General features: G+C 44.3%; 1 protein-coding gene across 1 annotated transcript in view; it reads right to left on the bottom strand.

Annotated features, from left to right (window-relative positions):
• Nucleotides 1-24,671, bottom strand: part of LOC145358102 (centrosome-associated protein 350-like) — a 61,756-nt gene that overhangs the window by 24,253 nt on the left and 12,832 nt on the right. The window contains exons 7-13 of the mRNA XM_080211777.1: nt 22,958-23,142; nt 21,076-21,163; nt 18,302-18,448; nt 16,695-16,885; nt 13,480-13,661; nt 6,526-6,644; nt 276-387 (exon numbers count right to left, since the gene is read on the bottom strand). Coding sequence (XP_080067903.1) covers nt 276-387; nt 6,526-6,644; nt 13,480-13,661; nt 16,695-16,885; nt 18,302-18,448; nt 21,076-21,163; nt 22,958-23,142 — 1,024 coding nt within the window. The remainder of the gene's footprint in view (nt 1-275; nt 388-6,525; nt 6,645-13,479; nt 13,662-16,694; nt 16,886-18,301; nt 18,449-21,075; nt 21,164-22,957; nt 23,143-24,671) is intronic.

The following is a 24,671-nucleotide window of genomic DNA, read 5'->3' as shown; positions in this document are numbered from 1 at the left end:
GTTTATGAAAGTTTTTTTGAGGACTTACCTATCAGAATAGATAAGGGTGAACCACTGGATGTGGTGTATTTGGATCTTCAGAAAATCTTTGATAAAGTCTGACATAAGAGGTAAGAGTGCAAAGCACCTGGGATTGGGGCTAATATAATATAATCTGTGGTATAGTATCCCAATCAAACACCTTCAGGGGAAGTGGGGGAAAGGTTAGCAGCTTAGAGAAAGAGAAATTTAAAAAGAAAAGAAGTTGGGATGTGGAACTTATTTCCCCTTCTTACCAGTCAGAAGTGAACATTTTTCCGATTGAATCTCAGCCACCTCTGCTACTGAGTTTTCATCAGGTTTCAGAACTCTTGCAGCCAGTTGCTCTAAATTTTCAGCGGGAGGTTCCTATTAAGGGAAAACTCAAATGAAATAACTTTGAGGCTGGTGTCTGTTCACCAAATTTAGACTGATTTACACAGTAAGAAATACTCAGACAGGTACTTCCTCGTACAGAGCATAAACAGAGGATGGCAATGGTGGCACACTGGTTAGGGCAACATGGTGGCACAATGGTTAGGGCAGCATGGTAACACAGCAGTTACCATTGCTGCCTCACAGAACTAGGGACCCGGGTTTGATTTCCAACTTGGGTCACCGTCCGTGCGGAGTCTCACATTCTCCCTGTGTCTGCATGGACTTCCTCTGGGTGCTCCAGTTTCCTCCTACAGTCTGAAAGACATGCTGAGTAGGTGCATTGGCCATGTTAAATTTTCCCTCAGTGTACCCAAACAGGAGCTGGAGTGTGCGACTAAGGGATTTTCACAGTAACTTCCTTGCAGTGTTAATGTACGCCTATTCGTGATATTAACACATACAAAACCAAAATCCCAGTGCCTGTAACCCCGACACTCCACATTTATACACATGCAGTGCCCACTGATTGGACAAGCCATTGCTGCCTCAATCTGGGAGCTTGTATTCTAAGAGGTCTACACCGTGGGCCTTGTTAAAGTCATTATAGCAGAAATAAAAAGATTCTCATTTTAACCACCAACTCTGGAACACAAAGTTGAATTCTAGAGGCTGAGATTAGTTGGCCAGTGTGGTACAACTCTAATCTGAAGTTGTTTATCATTATGAAGGTGAGTTATAGAACATAGAACACTACAGCACAAACTTCTAAAAGTAGGTAAGTAAAGCAAAATTTATTTATTAGTCACAAGCAAGCTTTCATTAACAGTGCAACAAAGTTTCTGTGAAAATCTCCGAGTCACCACACTCCAGTGCCTGTTGGGGTACACTGAGGGACAATTTAGCACGGCCAACACGCCTAACCAGCACGTCTTTCGGACTGAGGGAAAAAACCCACACAGACACAGGGAGAATGTACAGTCTCCACACAGGCAGTGACCCAAGCCAGGAATCGAAGCCGGGTCCCTGACATTGTGAACCAGCAGTGCTAACCACTCTATTACCGTGCCACCCTGTGGTGTGGCTCTGGGATGCTCTGGGTTCTGCTCTATGGATGCAATATTTAACTTGCTTGAGAAGAAACTATCATGAATTGTCCTGCTCAGAAATACCTGCCATTGTAAATGTGCCCACCCTACAGATGATTAGAGGCAGTGGCACAGTGCTTTGGTCAATGGACTAACAATCCAAGGACCCAGAGTAATAGTCTGGCAACCTGGGTTCGAATCCCACCATGGCAAATGGTAAAAACTAATTTCCACAAAAAAATCTGGAATTAAAAGTCCTTGACTAGGAAACCATTGAAGACGTATCATCCAGATTCAAAGTGTTAACTGTATTTCTCTCCCCACAGATAAAACAAAATTACTGCTGGAATCTGAAACCAAAAGATAAAATGCTGAAAGATCTCATCAGATCTTTCTAAGAAGAGAAAAAAACTGATGTTTCGAGTCCAGATGACCCTTTGAAAAATCAGCTCTTTTCTCTCCTTACAGATGATGCCAGGCCTGCCAAATTTTCCAGCATTTTCTGCTTTTATTTCAGATTTCCAGCACCTGCAATATTTTGCTTTCATGAAACCATTATCGTAAAAACCCATCTGGTTCACTAATGCCCTTTAAGGAAGGAAATCTGCCGTCCTTACCTGGTCTGGCCTCCAAGTGATTCCAGAGCCACGGTAACATGATTGACTCTTAAATGCCCTCTGAAATGGCCTAGCAAGCCACTTAGTTCACTCATCCCAAGAGAAATGGAGAAGTTTCTCTCGGTTGGCAGATGCTTGTAAATCTCTCAGAGGAGGATTAGCAATATCAGCAAAATTCTACACAAAACCTGGGCTTTCTGTATTACTTTTTTTAAAAATGTGATTTGTTTCTGGTTATTCCGAATGATAATCTAACCAATCAAATGGCATTTGAGGCAGTTCAGAGAAGGTTCACTGGATTGATTCCAGAGATGAGGGGTTTGTCATATGCAGGGAGATTGAACAGTTTAGACTGATACTCTCTGGAATTTAGAAGAATGAGGGGAGATCAAATTGAGGCACACAAGATGATAAAAGGTATGGATAAAGTAGACGTGGAGCGGATGCTTCCTCTTGTGGGACATTCTAGGATGAAGATCATAGTCTTAGGATAAGGGGTCGCAAGTTTAAACCAGAGTTGAGGAGAGACTGCTTCTCCCAAAGGGTTGTGAATCTGTGGAATTCACTACTCCAAAGTGCAATGGATGCTGGGATAGTGAATAAATTTAAGGAGGAGTTAGTCAGATTTTTAATTGGGAATGGGTTGAAGGGTTATCGGGAGAAGGCAGGAAAATAGGAATAAGGAGCATATCAGCTGTGATGTGCTGAAGGGGCGATACAGTGGCGCAGTGGTTAGCACTGCTGCCTCACAGTGCTGGGGACCTGGGTTCGATTTCCAGCTTGGGTCACTGTCTGTGTGGAGTTTGCACATTCTCTCTGTGCCTGTGCGGGTTTCCTCCGGGTGCTCCAGTTTCCTCTCACAATCCGAAGATGTGCTGGTTAGGTGGATTGGCTATGCTAAATTGTCCCTTAGTGTCGGGGGACTAGCGAGTGCAAACACACAGGATTGGGCCTGGTGGGATTGTGGTCAGTGCAGACTTGATGGGCCGAGTGGCCTTCTTCTGCACAGTAGGATTCGATGATTCTATGATTGAATAGTGGAGCAGAATCAATGGGCCAAATGGCCTAATTCTGCTCATACATCTTATGAAATACACATTTTGAATTTGATGAAACTTTCAAAAATTCAAGATGTAATTATTTTATGATGCTTGTATAATACATCAGATTTGCATGGCATCACTTATTGCCAAAATTTAAAAACCCCAGTAACACATATGTTTACTTTTCAGCAATGCTGTAAATCTTTGACCTCAAGTACTTGTAAACGAACAAGATCATAAATATCTTGTCTAAATAGTACCAAAATTACGAGATACTTTGTCAACATTATTGCCTAGGCCTGTAATAAACCAAACCCCTTGCCAGTGTCTCTCCCACTGTTCAGAATCCCAATGGACTCAACTGCTGTTGCGTCGTAATGGAATCGCAACAATTCCTTTTCTATTGATTCCAGCTGTACAGAATCCAAATGAACCAACTCCTTCTCGTTCTTTCCCATAGTAAGGAATTCTAACCTCTTTCCATTCAGTCACACTTTGTTAGAATTTTAATGGGCCAGATCACTTCCAGTTTTCAGTGGAATCTTAGCACACTGCGTTCCTGAGCATTGTGTCTTAATGTCGAAGACACTTTGTCCAGAAGTAAGCTTTAACCAAAAGCAGAACATGATTTTGTGCAATCACCCTTGAGTCATCGGTTTGTAATTGGTAACTGCTTTCAACCAGATTGCTTGAGGAATTATTGAGTGGGCTATTGTCCAAAACTTTGCACATTATATAATTCTGAAGTCTGGAGAAATCTCGATCCATTCATAACATATTTTGGCACCAAAATCAGTAAGGATAGGCAACAACATCTCCACCACAATTGTCCGCCACACGGGTGCCGCACAAGGCTGTGTCTTCAGCCCCTTCCTATGCTCCGACATTTCTCAATGTGCGGCCAAATTCCACGCCAACTCCATTCTCAAGTTTGCTGGTGACACCATTGCAGTGGGTCAGATCACAAATAATGACAAGACGGAGCCCAGGAAAGAGATTGAGAATTTGGTGAACTGGTGCGATGACAATAATCTCTCCCTCAATGTCAACAAAACGAAGGACATAATCATTGATTTCAGGAATCATAGTGGAGGGCATGTTCCTGTCTACATCAATGGTGATGAAATGGAGATGGTCGAGAGCTTCAAGTTTCGAGGTGCTCAGATCACCAATCTCTTCTGGTCCCTCCATGCCAATACTATAGTTAAGAAAGCCCACCACACCATTACTTTCTCAGAAGGCTAAAAAAAATCAGCATGTCCACTACAACTCTCACCAATTCTTTTGGATACACCATAGAAAGCATTCTTTCTGGTTGTGTCACAGTTTGGTATGGCTTCTGCTTTGACCAAGACTGCAAGAAACTATAAAGAGTTGTGAACGTAGCCTAGTCAATCATACAAACCAGCCTCCCATCCATTAATTTTGTCTACACTTCCAGCTGCCCTGGGAAAGCAGCCAGCATAATCAAGGACCCCATGCATCCCAGACATTCTCTCTTCTGCCTTCTTCCGTTGGGAAAAAGTTACAAAAGTCCAAAGCCACGGACCAAGCAATTCAAGAACAGGTTCTTCCCTGCTGCCATCAGACTTTTTAATAGTTCTATCATATGTTAAGCTGATCCTTCTCTTCATCCTATCTGTAACAGCAACACTATGTTTTGCACCCTATCCTTTCCTTCTCCCCCATGTACTCTATGAAAAATATGTTTTGTCTGTGTAGTGCACAAGAAACAATACTTCTCATTGTATCCCAATATATTTGATAGTAATAAGTCAAATTTGGTTGACCCGGGTATACATATTATGCAGTGAATCACATAATCATAGATCCCTACAGTGCAGAAGGAGACCATTCAGCCCATCAGGTCTGTACTGACTGTCCAACAGACCATCGTACCTAGGTCCTATCCTTGTGACTCCACACATTTACCTCACTAATCCCCCTAACCTACATACTTTTGGAAACTAATGGGTAATTTAGCATGGCCAATCCACCTAACCTGCACATCTTTGGACACTAAGGGGCAGTTTAGCATGGCCAATCCACCTAACCTGCACATCTTTGCTCTTGAAGGCTTGTTTATTAATGGAAGTCCATATGTTTCAACATTGTATGAGAACTGACCAACTCTGTTTTATCAAATTTGAGAACATTTTACTCTGTTTAAAGCATATATATACTATATATAATATATATATGCTTTAAACATAAATATATATATTAATTTGCAATATAACATATTGCATATTAATAGATTCATTCATAATGAATGTCAGGATGTCCTTTCAACCCATGTAGTGGGGTATTTACTCAAACAACAGATCCGTTTGTGAAATTATCAGATAAAATTCCAGCCCATTAATCTTTGGTGTATCTACTTGACCTCTTTCCCCATCACTTTTCATAGAATCATAGAATCTCTACAGTGCAGGAAGAGGTCATTCGGCTCATTGAGTCTGCCCCGACAACAATCCCATTTAGGCCCTATACCCCACATATTTACCCCGCTTATCCCTCTAACCTACACATCCTGGGACACTAAGGGGCAATTTAGCATGGCCAATCCACCCTACCTGCACATCTTTGGACTGTGGGAGGAAAGTCCAAAGTCCAGAGAAAACCCACACAGACACAGGGAGAACGTGCAAACTCTACACAGGCAGTGACCTAAGCCGGGAATCGAATCCAGGTCACCGGAGCTGTGATGTTGCAGTGCTAACCACAGTGCCACCTGGCCATCCTTTTATTCACATCCTCTTGAGATTGAATCACCTGCAGGGTTTTAGCTTTATTGACATTGCCTTTTCCCAGATATGTGCCTGGAAATGAGCATCAGTAAGCTACTGGGCCCAGACGGGGCAAAGGTTGGGTGGGCAGAGCGGAAGAACCGTGCACTTTCCAGCAGAGGTGATTACAGGCCAGTCAGGAGGAAGGGTGTAAACGGAGATATTTTTCTTTTCTCAAGTCTTCCGTATACCTGTCTGAACGCACTAAATGCGGTCAGCTGACTCATTCTGGGCTGAGAGTTCAAGAACATTATCTTGGTCTGAACGGCCTCAGTGAGAGGGCTATCCACAAACTGACCCTGAAAGCCAACCATCTTCCAAAAAAACTAAGTTGTTTACACAGAGGGTGGTGGCTGCCTGGAGCTCGCTGCCGGGGGAGGTCGTGGAAGCAAGTACGATCGTACCTTTTAAGGGGCGTCTTGACAAATACGTGAACAGGCTGGGAATAGAGAGATACGGTCCCTGGAAGAGGAGGGAGTTTTAGTTCAGTTGGGCAGCATGGTCGGTGCAGGCTTGGAGGGGCCAAAGGACCTGTTCTTGAGATGTAATTTTCTTTGAAGACAATTATATAGACCACCAGTTGCATTATGCTCACCATGTTCTGTTGCCCTTCACTCTGCTCATCCGAAGGGGCATCTGCAGCTAAGGCCACCACTTTGAGAGTCCCAGAGGGTTTGTTTGACTTGAGCAAACATTCCTCGTTATTCCAGTTATCTAATTTGGGAAGAACACAGAAGAGACATGCAAGGAGAGGGAGAATGCCTCAGGTCACACATACAGCCGGTTGATATATCCCCAGTTCAATTGTCATTCTGTGCTGAGCTCATTAATCAGAGACAGGAGTATGACTGAAGAGTTATTAGCTGCGTCTGAGTTAGTAAGAGACACACCAATTGGGATCCTCATCAATAATTTACAAGACATTGGTAAGGCCACACTTGGAATACTGTGTACAGTTCTGGTCACCCTATTATAGAAAGGATATTATTAAACTGGGAAGAGTGCAGAAAAGATTTCCTAGGATGCTATCAGGACTTGATGATTTGAGTTATAAGGAGAGGCTGGATAGACTGGGACTTTTTTCCCTGGAGTGTAGGAGGCTGAAGGGTGATTTTATAGAGATCTATAAAATAATGAGGAGCATAGATCAGTTAGATAGTCAACATCTTTTCCCAAAGGTAGGCGAGTCTAAAACTAGAAGGCAGGGGTTTAAAGTGAGAGAGGAGAGATACAAAAGGGTCCAAAAAGGCAATTTTTTCACACAGAGGGTGGTGAGTGTCTGGAATGAGCTGCCAGAGGCACCAGTAGAAGTGGGTCCAATTTTGTCTTTTAAAAAGCTTTTAGAACAGTTACATGGATAAGATGAGGGATAGAGGGATATGGGCCAAACGCGAGCAATTGGGACTATCTTAGTGGCATAAACTGGGTAGCATGGACAAGTTGGGCCAAAAGGCCTGTTTCCATGCTGTAAATCTCCATGACTCTATGACCTACAGTAAATAAAGGGCGTATATTTATATCTCACCTTTCACAGCCTCAGGATGTCCCATGGCTCTTTATAGTCAATGAAGCACTTTGTGTAGTTGTAATATCATAGAAGAAAAGCAGTCACACACAGCAAACTCCCACCAACAGCTTGTCATAATATTCTGATCATCTACATGGTGACGTTTGTGAGAGGATATAATTTGGGCAAGGGAACAGTCCCTGTTCTTCCTCAAAGTGACCATGCAGCATCTTTTACTTTTACCTGAGAAGGTAGACAGGACTAAAACAGAAAAATGCTGGAAAATCTCTGCAGGTCTGACAGCAGCTGTGGAGAGAGAAGAGAGCCAATGTTGAGTCAGGGTGACTCAGAGCTGACTCAAAATGTTGGCTCTTTCCACAGATGCTGTCAGACCTGCAAAGATTTTCCAGCATTTTTCTGTTTTTGTTTCAGATTCCAGTATCCGCAGTATTTTGCCTTTATAGGAAGGTAGGTGAGACAATGATTTAGATCTCAAAGATCGTAACTCCCCCAGATACGGGAGTATCATTGTGGATTATGCATTAAAATCATTGGAACAGGATTTTAACTTTTAATATTCTACCTCACAGATGAGTGTGCTACCCACTCAACCCAGGTGGAGCTATGAGTTCAGTGATATGTGCATTGGCAGCATGAGCGGATGGCAAATTAACTTCAATGAATTAGTGCAAAGGTGCTGCAATTTGGGGGAAGGCTAAAATGGCAATTTTTCTTGGATACGAAGGTCTAAATGGGGGAGAGGAGCAAAGGAATTGAAGATCACAAATGATTAAAAGTAGCAATACAGGTTAACAAAGCCATAAAAATGCAAACAAAGGACCTAATGTTCATTCTCAACAGATATATTCGATATACAGAGCAGCTGAGTTCAGCCACACTTGAGAGTACTGTGACCAATTGAAGTTTAAAGTTTTTTATTACTGTCACATGTAGGCTTACTTTAACGTTGCAATGAAGTTACTGTGCAAAACCTGAGTCGCTACATTCTGGCACCAAGTACCATAGAACATAGAACACTACAGCACAAACAGGCCCTTCGACCCACAAGTTGCGTCGATCATATCCATACCTACCAGGTCATAGAACTATTTATAACTCTCAATCCCATTAAATCCCATGTACCATAAAGTTCTTTGACGTACACTCAACTGCCTGATTAGTGTTTTCAAATTCTAAGGGCTAAATTTTCTTCTTCCACCTGCCACGAGAAACATCACGGGTGAGAGGCAGACCATGGAAAGATCCATTGACCTCGGATGGGATTTTTTGGTTTTGGGGCCACTGCAGCCAGAAAATTCCACCATAAGACTTGCCAGTTTAAAACAGAAATGGGTTTTTATATGAACCCAAAAAAATACATTTCTATTTAATAAGAAGGCTTGAAAAATTAAAGGTATAGATTTAAATTTTATTGAATGTGGAACGAGGGTAAGATACCAAGTGGCAAAAATTGATCTTTGTAAAGTTAATTTATTAGTCATAAGTAAGGCTTACATTAACACTGCAATGAAATTATTGTGAAATTCCCCTAGTCACTACACCCCAGCACCGGTTTGGATCAAAATACCTAACTAGTACGTCTTTCAGAATGTGGGAGGAAACCAGAGCATCTGGAGGAAACCCACACAGATACTGGGAGAACATACAAACTCCAAGCAGACAGTGACCCAAGCTGGGAATTGAACCTGGGGCTCTGGCACTGCAAGACAGCAGTGCTAACCACTGTGCCACCATGCCAGTTTGGGTTGGTCACTTAGAGGAAAATTGGACAGAAAATTGCAATTGTGAATAAGTAATTTGATGCTTAGCCTTCTCAGTCATACTCATTTTGACTTCATTTCTTTTGCGTTTTCTGAAGTGGAATTACTGAGGTGTTTTTTGGGCTAGAGAGAACCAGGACAAATATGTTCAACTTCCACATAACTTCCTAAGTTAAATAATTTGACTTCTAACTGTAGACACCCTCCCAACTTTGTAGAAGACACTAGCAGTGCCCTCAGGTGGTGGCCAATGATTTTAGATCCTGTCAAGCATTGAGGACAGGATCATCAATCCCAGCGAGAAATGGCCAGGTTAAAAGTGCCTTCAAATGTCACAATCCATTTCTTCAACTCAAACCACCCAGTGAAGGAAATTAGACAGTAAGGCTGTAATGTGATCTGAATTAGAACTTTTACTTTTATTATTTGATTTGATTTATTATTGTCACGTGTATTGGTATACAGTGAAAAGTACTGTTTCTTGCTCACTATACAGACAAAGTATACTGTTCATAGAGAACAGTAAGAAGTCTCACAACACCAGGCCACTTGGTGGGTTTATTTGGTATCACAAGCTTTTGGAGAGCTGCTCACCTGATGAAGTAACAGCGCTCTGAAAGCTTGTGATACCAAATAAACCTGTTGGACTTTAACCTGATATTATGAGACTTCTTACTCTGCCTACCTCAGTCCAACACCAGCATCTCCAATCATGGAGTGTCACTACATTTTTCACCCTTGATGATACACTGAGTCCAAAGAAGTGCTGGTTAGGTGAATAGGCCATGCCAAATTCTCCCTCAGTGTACCTGAACAGGACTGGAGTGTGGCAACTAGGGGATTTTCACATTAACTTCATTGCGGTGTTAATGTAAGACTACTTGCAACTAATAAACAGATTTTACTTCACAGTCATAGCTGAGATGGAGAGAAAGATCAACTTAAGGTAAGGTCGGTCCATTCAGAAGTCTGATGGCAGCAGGGAAGAAGCTGTTCTTGAGTTGATTGGTACATGACCTCAGACTTTTGTACCTTTATTCTAAAGAGCCCCAGCCTGTTCAATCTTTACTGCTTGGTGTGACCTTTGAGTTCTGATATCAACTATCCCTACTCCCATATTCTCACTATTAATTTGTATCTGTGTCAAACCCAGCACTCTGAATGGCAAATAAAGCCCCTGAAATAATCTCCCTTAATGAAAGTAAAGGGAATTGCAGTGAAAAGTGCCATTGAAGAGGCTCCTAATGCACAATGTGAAACATTGCCAAAGAATATCATTGCCCACTAAACCCATAATGGTTGGCAGGGATTGGCACACTCTCAAACCCCTTAGAGAGAACTCAATAGCAATTAGTTCCGGCTTATGTAAGCAACACTGAAGCCACAGAGTACTGGGTATTAAAAAGCAACATAAGTCACCCTCATCTTCTTAAATGCTAATTGAGAGTAATGGAAAGCTGTGCTAATTAATTCTGCACATTAATTTTGTATTATTTTTCTCTCTCTTCCTTTGAGGTATGAATGATGGAATGTTTTCATTACAAATCCCCTTACCTGGGGCAATCACAGCTGTACTCCAACTAAATACTTCCCACACTTTTAAGAGTTTCTGGTAGTACGTGTGGCCCACTGAGTAGCCCACTTGCCTCTTGTGCTGGAAGGTCTTTGTCTCATTGCTGTGTGTGGGCAGTTGCTGTGCAGAGGTTGACTGTTCTGCTGACTGAGGTTCAAAAAATGACATTGGCTGTAAAATGCCCTGTGATGCCCTGTGCTCAAGAAAGGTGATTTTGAAAATTTGTTCAGGGAATTTGAGCATCGCTGATTGGGGCATCATTTATTGCCCATCCCTAATTGCCTCTGAACTGAGCAGCTTGCTGGGCCATTTCAGAGGGCATTTTAAGAGTTAACTACGTTGCTGTGGGTCTGGAGTCATATGTGGGCCAGACCGGGTAAGGGTGGCAAATTTCCTTCCCTAAAGGACATGAGGAATATTGGAATTAGGAGCAGGAGTAGCAAATTCAGCCCTTCGAGCTGGCTCCACCATTCAATCAATTCATGGTTGATCTCTCCCTGGTCTCAAATCTACTTCCCCACCTGTTCCCCAAATCCCTTTATCCCTTTCTCTATTAGAAATATACCTATCCCCTTTTTGAAACAATTCAATGATTCACATTCCACAAATTCACCACCCTCTGCGAGTAGTAGTTCCTCCTCACCTCAGTTTTAAATCAATCGCCTCTCAATCTATACCTGTGCCCTCTTGTTCGAGATTGCCCCATAAGAGGAAACATTTAGTTTACATTTACTTTATCAATTCCTTTTAAAATTTTATATACCTCGATCAGATCCCCTCTCATCCTTCTAAACTCCAGCGAGTACAATCCCAAAAATCTCTCCTCATACATCAACCCTTTCATTCCTGGAATCAATCTGGTGAACCTCCTCTGAACTGCCTCCAATGCCACCACATCCTTCCTCAAATAAGGAGACCAAAACCTGGATACAATACTCCACATGTGGTCTCACCAACACCCTATACAATTGCAACATTTCTCTACTTTTATACTCCAGTCTCTTTGCAATAAATGCCAACGTTCCATTTGCCTTTTTTATTATATGCTGTACCTGGAGACTGACTTTCTGTGATTCATAAACATAGACACCCAGATCCCCTCTGCCTGGACACATCTTGGATCTGCTTTCCATTTAGGTAATAATTTGGGAAATCAGTGTGTATACATAAAGATGCTACAACCTTCTTGTTAAGTGTATTAAATTAAAAACCGATGCGTACAGAGTGGCTAAAAATAGTGTGGACTTAGAAGATTGGGAAAGATTTAAAAAACAACAAGGAATGACTAAGAAAGCGATAAAGAAAGGAAAGATAGAGTATGAAAACAAACTAGCTCTAAAAATAAAAAATGATAGTAAAAGTTTTTACAAATATATAAAGAAGAAAAGACAGGCTAGAGTGAATGTTGGACCCTTGGAGGACAAAAGGGGGGATTTAACGGTGGGAAACGAGGAAATGGCTGAGACTTTTAAGTTTTTTGTGTCTGTCTTCATGGAGGAGGATACAAATAGCTTACCGAATATTAAAGATAGAGGGTTGGTAGGAGATGAGGTCCTTAATACAATTACTGTTACTAGAGAGGTAGTGCTTGGTAGACTAACAGGGCTGAAGGTAGACAAGTCCCCGGGATCAGATGGAATGCATCCCAGGGCGCTGAAAGAAATGGCATAAGGAATAGCAGATGCCTTAGTAATGATTTATTAAAATTCGCTGGACTCTGGGGAAGTGCCAGCGGATTGGAAAACAGCTACTGTTATGCCGCTGTTTAAAAAACGTAGCAGACAAAAGGCAGGGAACTACAGGCCGGTTAGCTTAACATCCGTAGTTGGAAAAATGCTAGAATCCATCATCAAAGAAGAAATAGCAGGACACCTAGAAAAGAACGGTTCGATCAAACAGACGCAGCACAGATTCGTGAAGGGGAAGTCGTGTTTAATGAATTTACTGGATTTTTAATGAAGATGTGACTAGTGTAGTCGACAGAGGGGAACCGGTGGATGTGCTGTTTTTAGATTTCCAGAAGGCGTTTGATAAGGTGCCTCACAAAAGGTTGCTGCAGAAGGTTAGGGTACATGGAGTTGGGGGTAAAGTGTTAGCGTGGATTGAGGATTGGTTATCTAACAGGAAGCAGAGAGTTGGAATCAATGGGTGCTTTTCTGGTTGGCAGTTGGTGACTAGTGGCGTGCCGCAGGGATCGGTGCTGGGGCTTCAACCATATACATAGACGATCTGGAGGAGGGGGCTGAAAGACGTGCTGGATAGGTGCATTGACCCAAACAGGCACCAGAGTGTGGCGACTAGGGGAATTTCACAATAACTTCATTGCACCATTAACGTAAGCCTTACTTGTGACTAATAAATAAACTTTTTAAAAATGCAGCTAAACTCTTACATCTGGCTATCACTTCAAGTTACGGGGCTCGATGCTGATTTCTTACCTTTTGGGAGTTTTAGTTACTTCTTGGGTTGGGGGAATGAATAGCAGACGTCTTTATGTGCTCAAAGCGAGAAAATGAAGAGGCTAAAAGATTGTACACAGCTCTCACGCACCTCCTACAGGCCAATTGCAGAGTTGTAACAGCAGAGGCTGGGGAGATGCTGAGGTGCCTGCCTTCATGTGGCATGTCTGGATGTGCTGTGCAAGAGAATAAATTAAAAACAAGACAAGGTATTTCTGCTGAATCTTACCGTCCACTTTTAACGGACCCCTCGGGCTGGGGCCATTCTCTTGTGGACTCCAGGGTGAAGCAGCATCCGACTCACTCCTGTGGATAACCAGCGCCTCTGCATCTAAGTGCTTCTTCCACTCCAGCAAGTCCTCAGCTTGTCGTCGACGTTTGATCAGTTCCTTCTCCTTTTTAGTCAAGAACCTGGTTAAATCCAAAAGGGGGAATCTCAGTCCCACAGTTAAACAGGAATCGACAGAGCTACAAAATATAGCCGGCACCAACTGATCTGAGTTGATTTGATTTATTATTTGACTTGATTTATTATTGTCACGTGTACTAGTAAACAGTGAAAAGTATTGTTTCTTCTGTGGTATACAGACAACACATACCATTCATAGAGAAGGAAAGGGGATAATGCAGAATGCAGAATACAGTCATAGCTAGGGTATAGAGAAAGATCAACTTAACTTAAGATAGGTCCATTCAAAAATCTAATGACAACAGGGAAGAAGCTGTTCTTGTCGGTTGGTATGTGACCTCAGATTTTTGTGTCTTTTTCCCGACAGAAGAAGGTGGAAGAGAGGATGTCCGGGGTGCCTGGAATCCTTAATTACGCTGGCTGCTTTTCCAAGGCAGCAGCAAGTGTAGGCAGAGGCAATGGATGGAAGGCTGGTTTACCTGATAGGCCAGGTTATATTCATGGTGCTTTGTAGTTTCTTGCAGTTTTGGGCACAGCAAGAGCCATACTAAGCAGTGATACAACCAGAAAGAACGCTTTCTATGGTGCATCTGTAACAATTGGTGAGAGTCGTAGCTGACATGCCAAATTGCCTTCGTCCTCTGAGAAAGTGGAGGCATCTAGACAGATTGGTACCAATTAGGTGCCATTGACCCTTTCTTTATTTGTCCCCCATGCCACCACAACCCCTCACACAACCACTGCCCCTCCTTCCCGCTACTTCCCAGGCCGAGAGGAGTAAGCAGTCCAATCTCCAGGCCTCAGCCTCAATCACTTTGCCCTTGGTCTCCAGCAGATGTGGTTTCACCAATCACCATCACCCACTCGGACAGGCGCCCACTTTCCACCAATGCTACGTGCCACTTTTATCACTAACGTCAGCTTAGAACTCCAATCTGCGGCTGGGTTAAAAATTCCAAAATGTGCAGATGTTGTCTTCAGTTCTCACTGGAAAAATCACAGCCAACTCAAAAATGTTGTGAAGACATTTACCGTAAAGGAGTGAAAGGTAGATGGTTAGGAAGGGAAGCAGGACCTTCCTGCAGCCTGTTCAGCATCATCCCATTAGGTTGTGAGGAGCCCCTCAATCCCATTAACTCACCTTTTCGATCATGGAATCCCTATAGTGCAGAAGAGGCTATTCGGCCCATCAAAAATGCATCGACTCTCTGACAGAGTATCTTACCCAGGTCCTCTCCTGGCCCTATCCCCATAACCCTACACATTTCCCATGGCCAATTTACACAGCTTGGGATAGGAAAGGACAATTTTGCACAGCTGATCTCCATAACCTGCACATCTTTTATTCTTGGGGCTAAGGTAATCGAGGGATATGGGGACGGGTGGGGAGCTGGGATCAGGGACATTGATCAGCCATGATCGAAATGAATGGCGGAGCAGGCTCGAAGGACTGAATGGTTTCCTCCTGCTTCTGTGTTTCTATCTGTGGACTCGTGGGCATCGTTGCTTCACCTCCCCTTGCAACTCTTATCCAACAAAGTCATGTTTTAACCCGATTTCTTGATTCTACCCCAGAATGCGTCACTGAACATAAGAACATAAGAACATAAGAAATAGGAGCAGGAGTAGGCCATCTGGCCCTTCGAGCCTGCCCCGCCATTCAATAAGATCATGGCTGATCTGTCGTGGCTCAGTTCCACTTTCCCGCCCTCTCCCCATAACCCTTAATCCCCTCTCTTATCAAAAACCCATCAACCCGCTTCTTGAAAATATTTAGCGAGGCAGCCTCCACCACTTCAACGGGCAGAGAATTCCAGAGATTCACCACCCTTTGAGTGAAGAAGTTCCTCCTCAACTCCGTTCTAAACCGCCTCCCCTTTATCTTGAGGCTGTGCCCCCTAGTCCTACTGTCTTTTTTGAGCGGGAAGAGTCTCTCCACCTCTATCCTATCCATCCCATTCATCATCTTATACGTCTCAATGAGATCTCCCCTCATTCTTCTAAACTCCAACGAGTACAAGCCTAGTTCATTCAGCCTCTCCTCATAGCTCAACCCCCTCAACTCTGGTATCAGCCTAGTAAACCTCCTCTGCACTCCCTCCAAGGCCAAAATATCTTTGCGCAGGTGCGGCACCCAAAACTGCACACAGTACTCCAGCTGCGGCCTCACCAATGCCCTATACAGCTGCAGCAAGACCTCCCTACTTTTATATTCAATCCCCTTCGCTATGAAGGCCAGCATCCCATTCGCCTTCCTGACCACCTGCTGCACCTGCAAGCTGGGTTTTTGCGACTCATGCACAAGGACCCCGAGGTCCCTCTGCACTGTCACCTGCTGCAGTTTTTCGCCACGTAAGTAATAGTCCTTCCTACCATTCTTCCTTCCAAAGTGGACCACCTCACTTTGGTGCCTTTCCCGTCACCTTCACAGCTTGCCAAGCCTTCCAACTGTTCAGTATCTTCAATAATTTCACGCTCGATGTCGTGCTCCCCAGTAAGACCACAACTGGAGCACTTGGTACATTCAGGGCACCGCACATTGGTCTTGGACGGCATGCAGTGGAGATGCTCCAGAGTGGTAAAAGGGTGCCAAGGCTTAGCTTTCGAGGAGGAATCATATAGGCCTATAATCCCTGGAATACGGAAGGTTGACAATGTTATGATGGGAGATTTTTTTTTAGGATTTTGGAATGAATTGATTGGATAGATAAAGTGTGACCTTTTCTACACAAGGCAGAGTTAGGACATGGAGACATTACCATAAAAACAGAGCTGATTTGGTATGGCCAATGCATCTAACCAGCACGTCGTTTGGACTGCGGGAGGAAACCGGAGCACCCGGAGGAAGCCCACACAGACACAGGGAGAACATGCAGAATCTGCACAGGTAGTGACCCAAGCTGGGAATCAAACCCAGGTCCCTGGTGCTCTAAGGCAGCAATGCTAACACCGCCACATGATTATGGTTTTACCCAAGCCAAGTAATTGGCGTTTAAATCACTCTGGTTCCTGGCTTCCTTCCCCCATTAACTCACCTTTCATCCAACCTGCTGTGCATCTTCTTCAGTTGCTTCATGGTGTTGCTGTCTTCAATCCCAAAGGTTGATCGAAGAGAGCCGCTCCATGCCTCCTGCTCAGGAAACCTGGGACTGAGCTCTGGACTTGCTGAGTGATCGGACTGATGGACAGCCACTGTATCAAGCAAGCTGTTCTTCATTCCTGATCCCTAAACATAAGAGAGGTATAAACAAGGCTATTAGAAATGGTAACCAGTCCCTAAGTCAGGGGCTGCCACCCCGTGCTGGAGTGAGTAGATTTCCCTATTCCTGAAACTGATTGGTATGAAATCTTGCTTACATTATATCAATTAAAAAATATTACCATCACACCTTTGTTCATATTTCTACATCCTCTGGGGAGGCCTTTTGATATTAGCACTGGACAATTAACCCAGCAACTTAGCTGATGTTCTGAGGACCTGGGTTCGAATCCCGGCACAGCAGATGATGGAATTTGAATTCAATAAAAAAATCTAGAATTAAAAATTTGCTGATGACCATGGAACCATTGTCGATTGTCAGAAAAACCCATCTGGTTCACTAATGCCCTTTAGGGAAGGAAATCCGCTTTCCTTACCCGGCCTACATATGATTCCAGAGCCACAGCAACGTGGTTGGCTCTCAACTGCCCTCGGGCAACTAGGGATGGGCAATAAATGCTGGCCAGCCAACGATACCCATGTCCTATGAATGAATAAAAAGATAGGAATTGGCTATTGCTGCATTTCTCTCACTCCACCCATAACTCCGGGGAAAATGCTGACTTGCGCAAGGATGCAGTTTATCAGGGGGAATTCCAGAGCTTAGAGCCTCAACAGCTGAAGGCACAGCCGCCAATGGTGAGCAACAATTAAAATTGGACATGGCATGAGTCCAGAATTGGTGGAATTCAGAGAGTCTGCTGGGCTGGAGGGGATTACAGAGACTGAGAGAGATGAGGCAATGGAGAGATCTAAAACAAGGTTGAGAATATTTAAATGGAGATGTTGTTACAGATTCAGAAACCTATGTCAATGGGCACAGGCGTGATGGGTGGATGGTACTTGGCACAAGTTAGGATATGGGCGACAGAGTTGCGAATGATCTTAAGTTCATGGCGTTGGAAAAACATGTGGGGTGGTGCAGTGGCACAGTGGCTAGCACTGCTGCCTCACAGCACCAGGGACCCAGGTTCAATTCCAGCCTCGGGACACTGTCTGTGTGGAGTTTGCACATTCTTCCTGTGTCTGCATGGGTTTCCTTCAGGTGCTCCGATTTGCTCCCACAGTCCAAAAATGTGCAGGGTAGGCAGATTGGCCATGGTAAATTGCCCCTTAGTGTCCAAAGATGTGTAGGTTAGGGGGATTAGCGGGGTAAATACTTGGGGTTACGGAGAACAGGTCTGGGTGGGATTTCCCCTTAGTGTCAGGGGGATTATGTGGGGTTGCGGGGAAGGGGCTTGGGTGAGATTGTTGTCGGTGAAGGCTCGATGGGCTGAATGGCCTCCTTCTGCAATGTGGGGATTCTATGAGTGTGGAAGCCCCAATCAGGAGAGTGTGGGAATGTTTGGATTTGTGAGGTAACAAAGTATTTCAGCCTCTTACCCAAGGGCCCGTTGCTGATCTGTCCAACTGACTCTGGAGGTGTGTGGTTGTCTGGTGAATCCTGAAGATGTCTTGCTGCTGTCTCAGGAGGAGTTTCCTCTCCTGATGAGCTGCTTTGTAGATGTTCTGGAGATGCCTGATCTCTGCCTGGACACAAGAATGGGAGAGTAAGGTCATTGCAGCTCAGTGTCTAATTCAGAGTGGGCCCATCAAGTCTGCACTGACAACAATCTCACCTCGGCTTTATCCCTGAAACCCCACATATCTACCCTGCTAATCCCTCTAACCTATGCATCCTGGGACAGCAAGTGACAATTTAGCATGGCCAGTGCACCTGCACATCTGTAGGAGGAAACTGGAGCACCCAGAGGAAACCTGCGCAGACATGGGGAGAATGTGCAAATTCCGTACAGACAGTGACCTAAGCTGGGAATCGAACCCAGGTCCCTGGAGTTGTGAAGCAGCACAGCTAACCACTGTACCACCGTGCTGCCCATAACGACAAACCAATCTGTTTGGGTGATGATGGGTTAGGGCAGTGGGAAGAATGCCACTGGGCTTGTTCAGAGTAGTGTCATGGGATCCTTTGCACCCATCTGAGAGTGGCAACAAAGCCCCAGTTCAACTTCTCATCTGACAGACTGCCAATGCTGCACTCCTTCAGTGCAGCGCTGGAGTGCCCGGCTAGATTCTGTGCTAAAGTCTGTACATAGGGATCACCAAGAGTATGGAGCCGTGGTTAATAACAAGAATAACTCCACCACTCACCAGGAGTTAACATGTTGGTCACCAGCTTAGTTTAGCAGTGGATTAGAATGATGTCAGTCAACTCATGTTCCAAATGTTAATTTGCACATATCTGTAAAGAAGTGGAACCTGCTTGATATTTCTAGCTGGTTGTGGTGCTGCTGTTGCCATTCACACCTCCTCTAAATCTATCTTTGGTTCCCTTGATTGTCCCAGTTACCATCTCCCTCACCTTTCCACTGTCACCCCTTTTGTCTTTCAAGCACTCCAGTCCTCCGCCTATCACAGACCATCCCTCTTCTGTTCTTTACTCCTACTCCCTAACTCTCAACAGCAAGTTTTCCCTACTTCAATAAAGGCAAGATACTGTGGATGCTGGAATCTGAAACGAAAACAGAAAATGCTGGACAATCTCAGCTGGTCTGACAGCATCTGTGGAGAGAGAATGGAGCCAATGTTTCGAGTCTGGTTGACCTTTTGAGGGGTCATCCCGACCCAGAATGTTGGCTCTATTCTCTCGCCACAGATGCTGTCAGACCAGCTGAGATTTTCCAACATTTTCTGCTTTTGTTCCCGACTTCTTGTTTAAAATCTGCTACATCTCTTAACTATTACTTGCTCTGAGGAAAGATCTACTCACCTGAAATAGTAATACTATTTCTCTCTCTCTTGCCCCCAATCCCCACCCGCAGACTTGCTGAGTATTTGCAGTATTTTGTTGATAGTTACACCTTTCTCTGGATTATTTCTGACCAGTGATGTGCCCTGCTGGGTTGCTGTGACACACACACAGCTCAGAGCTTTAGCAGCTTGGCCAGGACAATGTTTCAATGTTCATGCTGAATTTCAGTGAACTTTTACTGTTACCATGCTTCCTAGTCATACCAAATCTTAGAATCATAGAATCCCTACAGTGCAGTAGGAGGCCATTCAGCCCATCAAGTCTGCACCAACTGTTATCCAGGCTTACCTCGTAACCCCACGTGTTTACCCCATTAATTCCCCCTAACCTGTACATTTTGGGATACTAATTTGAAATTTATTTACTAATATCACGAGTCGGCCTACATTAACACTGCAATGAAGTTACTGTGAAAATCCCCGAGTTGCCACACTCCGGCACCTGTTTGGGTACACTGAGGGAGAATTTAGCATGGCCAATGCACGTTTTTCAGACTGTGGGAGGAAACTGGAGCACCCGGAGGAAACCCACACAGACACAAGGGGAACGTGCAAACTCTACACAGAATGACCCAAGCCAGAAATCGAACCGGGGTGCCTGACACAGTGAAGCAGCAGTGGTAACCACTGTGTCACCGTGCCGCCCACGAGCTAAGAAACAGTTCAGAATGGCCAACCCCCCCTACCCTGCACATCTTTGGACCTTGATGAGGTTTTGCTTCCCTATTGCAGACTTAAGGCAGCTGGGAGGGTTTAACTTAAAACAGCTTATTAAAGAGCTATTTTTAATGACCGTAGCACATGGTATTCATGACACAGTCCATTCTGTGGCTAGCTCTCTTGGAATCTCTTAGTCATCTGACACAGGAAGTAGTTGATGCCAAAACATTGAATGTATTCAAGAGGCAGCTGGATATAACACTTGGGGTGAATAGGATCAAAGGTTATGGGGAGAAAGCAGGATTAGGCTTGAGTTGGATGATCAGCAATGATCATAATGAATGGCGGAGCAGGCTCAAAGGACCAAATGGCCTCCTCCTGCTCCTATCCTCTATGTTTCTATGACTATTGACTTCATCTTTAAATGATTAATATCGTCATGGTCTCATAAACATAATCATTAACCCACTCCTCATCATCTCCTCCTCCCACAGCTCCAGGTATAAAGTTCAAGCATTCTATTCTGATTACATACAACAATGCCAGAGGATGCGGGAGTTGCGAAATGTTCACATCCTGGATAAATCGGTATCACCAGCCCTGAACTGGGTTATTCCCGGCTCTGTCATTCAGCTGGAATGGGGAATTAGGGATGGACAAATGTGGGGCTTTCCAATGTTTCTCACCTTCTCCTGCTGTAGCTTCCTCAGAATCTCCTGCTGCTTCTGAACGAGGGCTGGCATTTTGTCATCCTGCCCCTTGTCCCTGAGATGCCTGGAGAATCAAATAATTGAATATTAAATCACTTAAAACTTGTAAATTCTAACCTTCACCTCAGTAGGGAGGAAGGCAATTAGCCATAGTCCATGGGAGACTGTTGGCATCTCCCGGTGTTAGAGAGACACAATTGGTTAGGCAACTTGGGGGAACACCACATCAAGTGCAGGGTCAGGCAAGGAGGCAATTCACCTTGAGAGATCACAAGACAGAATGGGGATTAAACCCACATTGTTGGTGTCATTCTGGCCACTGGGCCAACAATCTCCACCTGCACCTTAATAGATCACTGCAAACACTAATACTGTTCTTTATATTGCAACTCATCAAATAGAATGGATCCAAGTTTGTCATACCATGCTGACTTAGAGTCACAGAGGTTTACAGCATGGAAACAGGTCCATCAGCCCAGCTTGTCCATGCCATCCAGTTTTTACCATTAAACTACTGGAAATATATCACTGCTCTTTCTCCTTTGCATGTTTTGGGAGGGTGGGACAGGATATCGATTGAAATGATCAAAGCTAACATTGGTAGCTTTTGCTTTTATTGATAGATGTTTACTCTGTAAAACAATATGAAAAGGTCAGGAATCAAGTCCAGTCCTGAGCTCCATGCTTTCCAAAAGAGGTGAGGACATTAGAGAAAAAGGAGAAAGATTCAGAAACATGGTTCTAAGGGTGAGGGATTTCAGTTTCAAGTTTATTTATTAGTGTCACGAGTAGGCTTACATTGATACTGCAATGAAGTTACAGTGAAAATCCCTGGGTCACCTGTTCGGGTACACTGAAGGAGAAATTTGCTTGCACGTCACCAGCACGTCTTTCAGACTGTGGGAGGAAACCAGAGCACCCGGAGAAAACCCACGCAGACATGGGGAGAACGTGCAGATTCTACAAAGAGTACAGTCACCCAAGGCTGGGAATCAAACCTAGTCCCTGGCGCTGTGAGGCAGCAGTGCTAACCACTGTGCCAGCCCAGTTACTTAAATTGGAGAAGCTGCAATTGTTTTCCTTGGAGAAGAAAAGTTTGAGAGGAGATTTGATGGAAGTGTTCAAAATCATGAGGGCTGGGGACTGAGCAGATGGGGAGAAACTGTTCCCATTGATGGGGAGATCAAGATTTAAGGCAATCAGCAAAAAGAAGCAATGAAGACACAAGGAGAAACTTTATCATGGCACAATGGCACAGTGGTTAGCGCTGATGCTTCTGTGCTAGGTAGCTGGATTCAAATCCGTCCTTGGGTGACTGTGCAGAGTCTGCATGTTCTTCCAGTGTCTGTGTGGATTTCCTCCGGGTGCTCTGGTTTCCTCCCAAAGTCCAAATATGTGTGTGCAGGCTAGGCTGCCAAATTTCCCCTTAGGGTCACAGAGATAGGATCGGGGTGAGATTGGTGTCAGTGAAGGCTCAATGGGCCGGATTGGCTCCTTCTGCATGTAGGGATTCAATGAGTGATTAAGATCTGGGATGCATTGCCTGGACGCAGGGTCAACTGAGGCATTTGAGAGGGAGTTGGATTATTATCTGAGAAGGAAGAATGTGCGGAGTTATGGGGAGAAAGCAAGTAATGGCATTAGTTGCACTGTTTCATTGGAGATGGGCCGAATGGCCTCCCCTGCACTATACCAACCCTGTGATTCTCAAAGGCCGGTAAATGGATTTCAAAATTCAGGTCAGCCATGATTTCATAAAAGGGCAGAACAGGTCTGAGGGGCTGAATGGCCTCCTCTGTTCCTGCAAGACACAAGAGTCCATCACAATGTACAAAAGTGATCAGTTTCAGAGCCTCACGTTTTCTGATGTTCCAGCCATGCCAGCTCGGCCTTCGTTTTCTCCCTCAGTGCTTTCTCTCTCAGGCGAAACAGAGCGGCCTGGTGTCTGCCTCGGAGCTCTTCCTCCTTTAGATACTGCTGAGCCATCTCGAGGGTAAAACGAGTGAAAGCATCCACGCTGCCAAAGATAGATGTCCCTGCTTCCTGCCACCGGAAATAAACACAACCGTTAGCGTGAGTATGCACAGAAAACCCTCGCCTTCCCCACAGCCCCACTCCACTGAGGTCAATACCATTATAGCAATTGGCATCACAATATTCTACTTCCTGCAAGAACTCCATTGCATTCTCCCAGTTTCTTCATCTCCATCATGTCTGTTCTGATGATGCTACCGCCGCAAACACAATTCTGGCATGTCCTCCTTTATCCCCAGCAGGAGATAACAGGGCACTCAACCATCCAACCCACTCCCTACACAGAGTCATTGAGGTTTACAGCATGGAAACAGGCCCTTCAGCCCAACTTGTCCATGTGGTCTTTTTTTTTAGCCACTAAGCTAGTCCCAATTGCCCGCATTTGGCCCATATCCCTCTATACCCATCTTACCCATGTAGCTGTCTAAACACTTTTTAAAAGACAAAATTGTACCCGCCTCCACTACTACCTCTGGCAGCTTGTTCCAAACACTCACCACCCTCTGTGTGAAACAATTGTCCCTCGAACCCTTTTGTATTTCTCCACTCTCACCTTAAACCTATGCTGTCTAGTTTTAGACTCCCCTACCTTTGGGAAAAGATGTTGATGATGTAGCTGATCTATGCCTCTCATTATTTTATAAACCACTATAAGATCACCCTTAAGCCTCCTATGTTCCAGAGAAAAAAGTCCCAATCTATCCAGCCTCTCCTTATAACTCAAACCATCAAGTCCTGGTAGCATCCTCATAAATCTTTTCTGCACTCTTTCTAGTTTAATAATATCCTTTCTATGATAGGATGACCGGAACTATACACAACATTCCAACTGAGGCCTTACCAATGTCTTGTACAATTTCAACAAGATGTCCCAACTCCTGTACTCAATGTTCTGACCAATGAAACCAATGCCGAATACCTTCTTCACCACTGTGTCTACCTGTGATTTCACTTTCAAGAGCTATGAACCTGTACCCATAGATCTCTTCATTCTATAACTATAGCTCATAACTTCAACTCTCATTCCTTCCCCTCCCTCTTAGAATTCATTGAAAAATAGAAAATATGTGTTGGGGTTGGCCATTTGGCCCATCGAGCCTGTAGCACCATTCAATATGATCATAGATGATCACGCACTTTTCGTCTCCCACTCCTGCTTTCTCTCCATACCCTTTGATCCCTTTCAGCCACAAGGGCCATGTCCAGCTCCCACTTGAACATCTGGCCCAACAGTGGTAGACAATTCCTCAGGTTCACTACTCTCTGAGTGAAGAAGTTTTTCCTCATCTCAGTCCTGATAGGTTTACCCCTTATTCTTAGACTATGTCCACTAGTCCTGGATTTCCCCAACATTGGGAACATTCTTCCTGAATCTGGCCTGTCCAGTCCCATTAGGAATTTATATATTTCTATGAATTACCCTCTCATAGGGTTTGCTCTCGTCCTCACTTTCCATCCCACCAACTTCCACATTCGAACAATTATCCTCGTCATTTCTTCCATCTTTAACATGACGCCACAACGGAACACAACTCCTC

This window comes from Carcharhinus amblyrhynchos, chromosome 25, assembly GCF_965287045.1.
Source record: "Carcharhinus amblyrhynchos chromosome 25, sCarAmb.v2.hapA, whole genome shotgun sequence".
In the NCBI taxonomy this organism is placed as follows: Eukaryota; Metazoa; Chordata; class Chondrichthyes; order Carcharhiniformes; family Carcharhinidae; genus Carcharhinus; species Carcharhinus amblyrhynchos.
The sequence above is the reverse complement of the archived record's forward strand: the minus strand, read 5'-3'. Positions and strand labels throughout refer to the sequence as shown.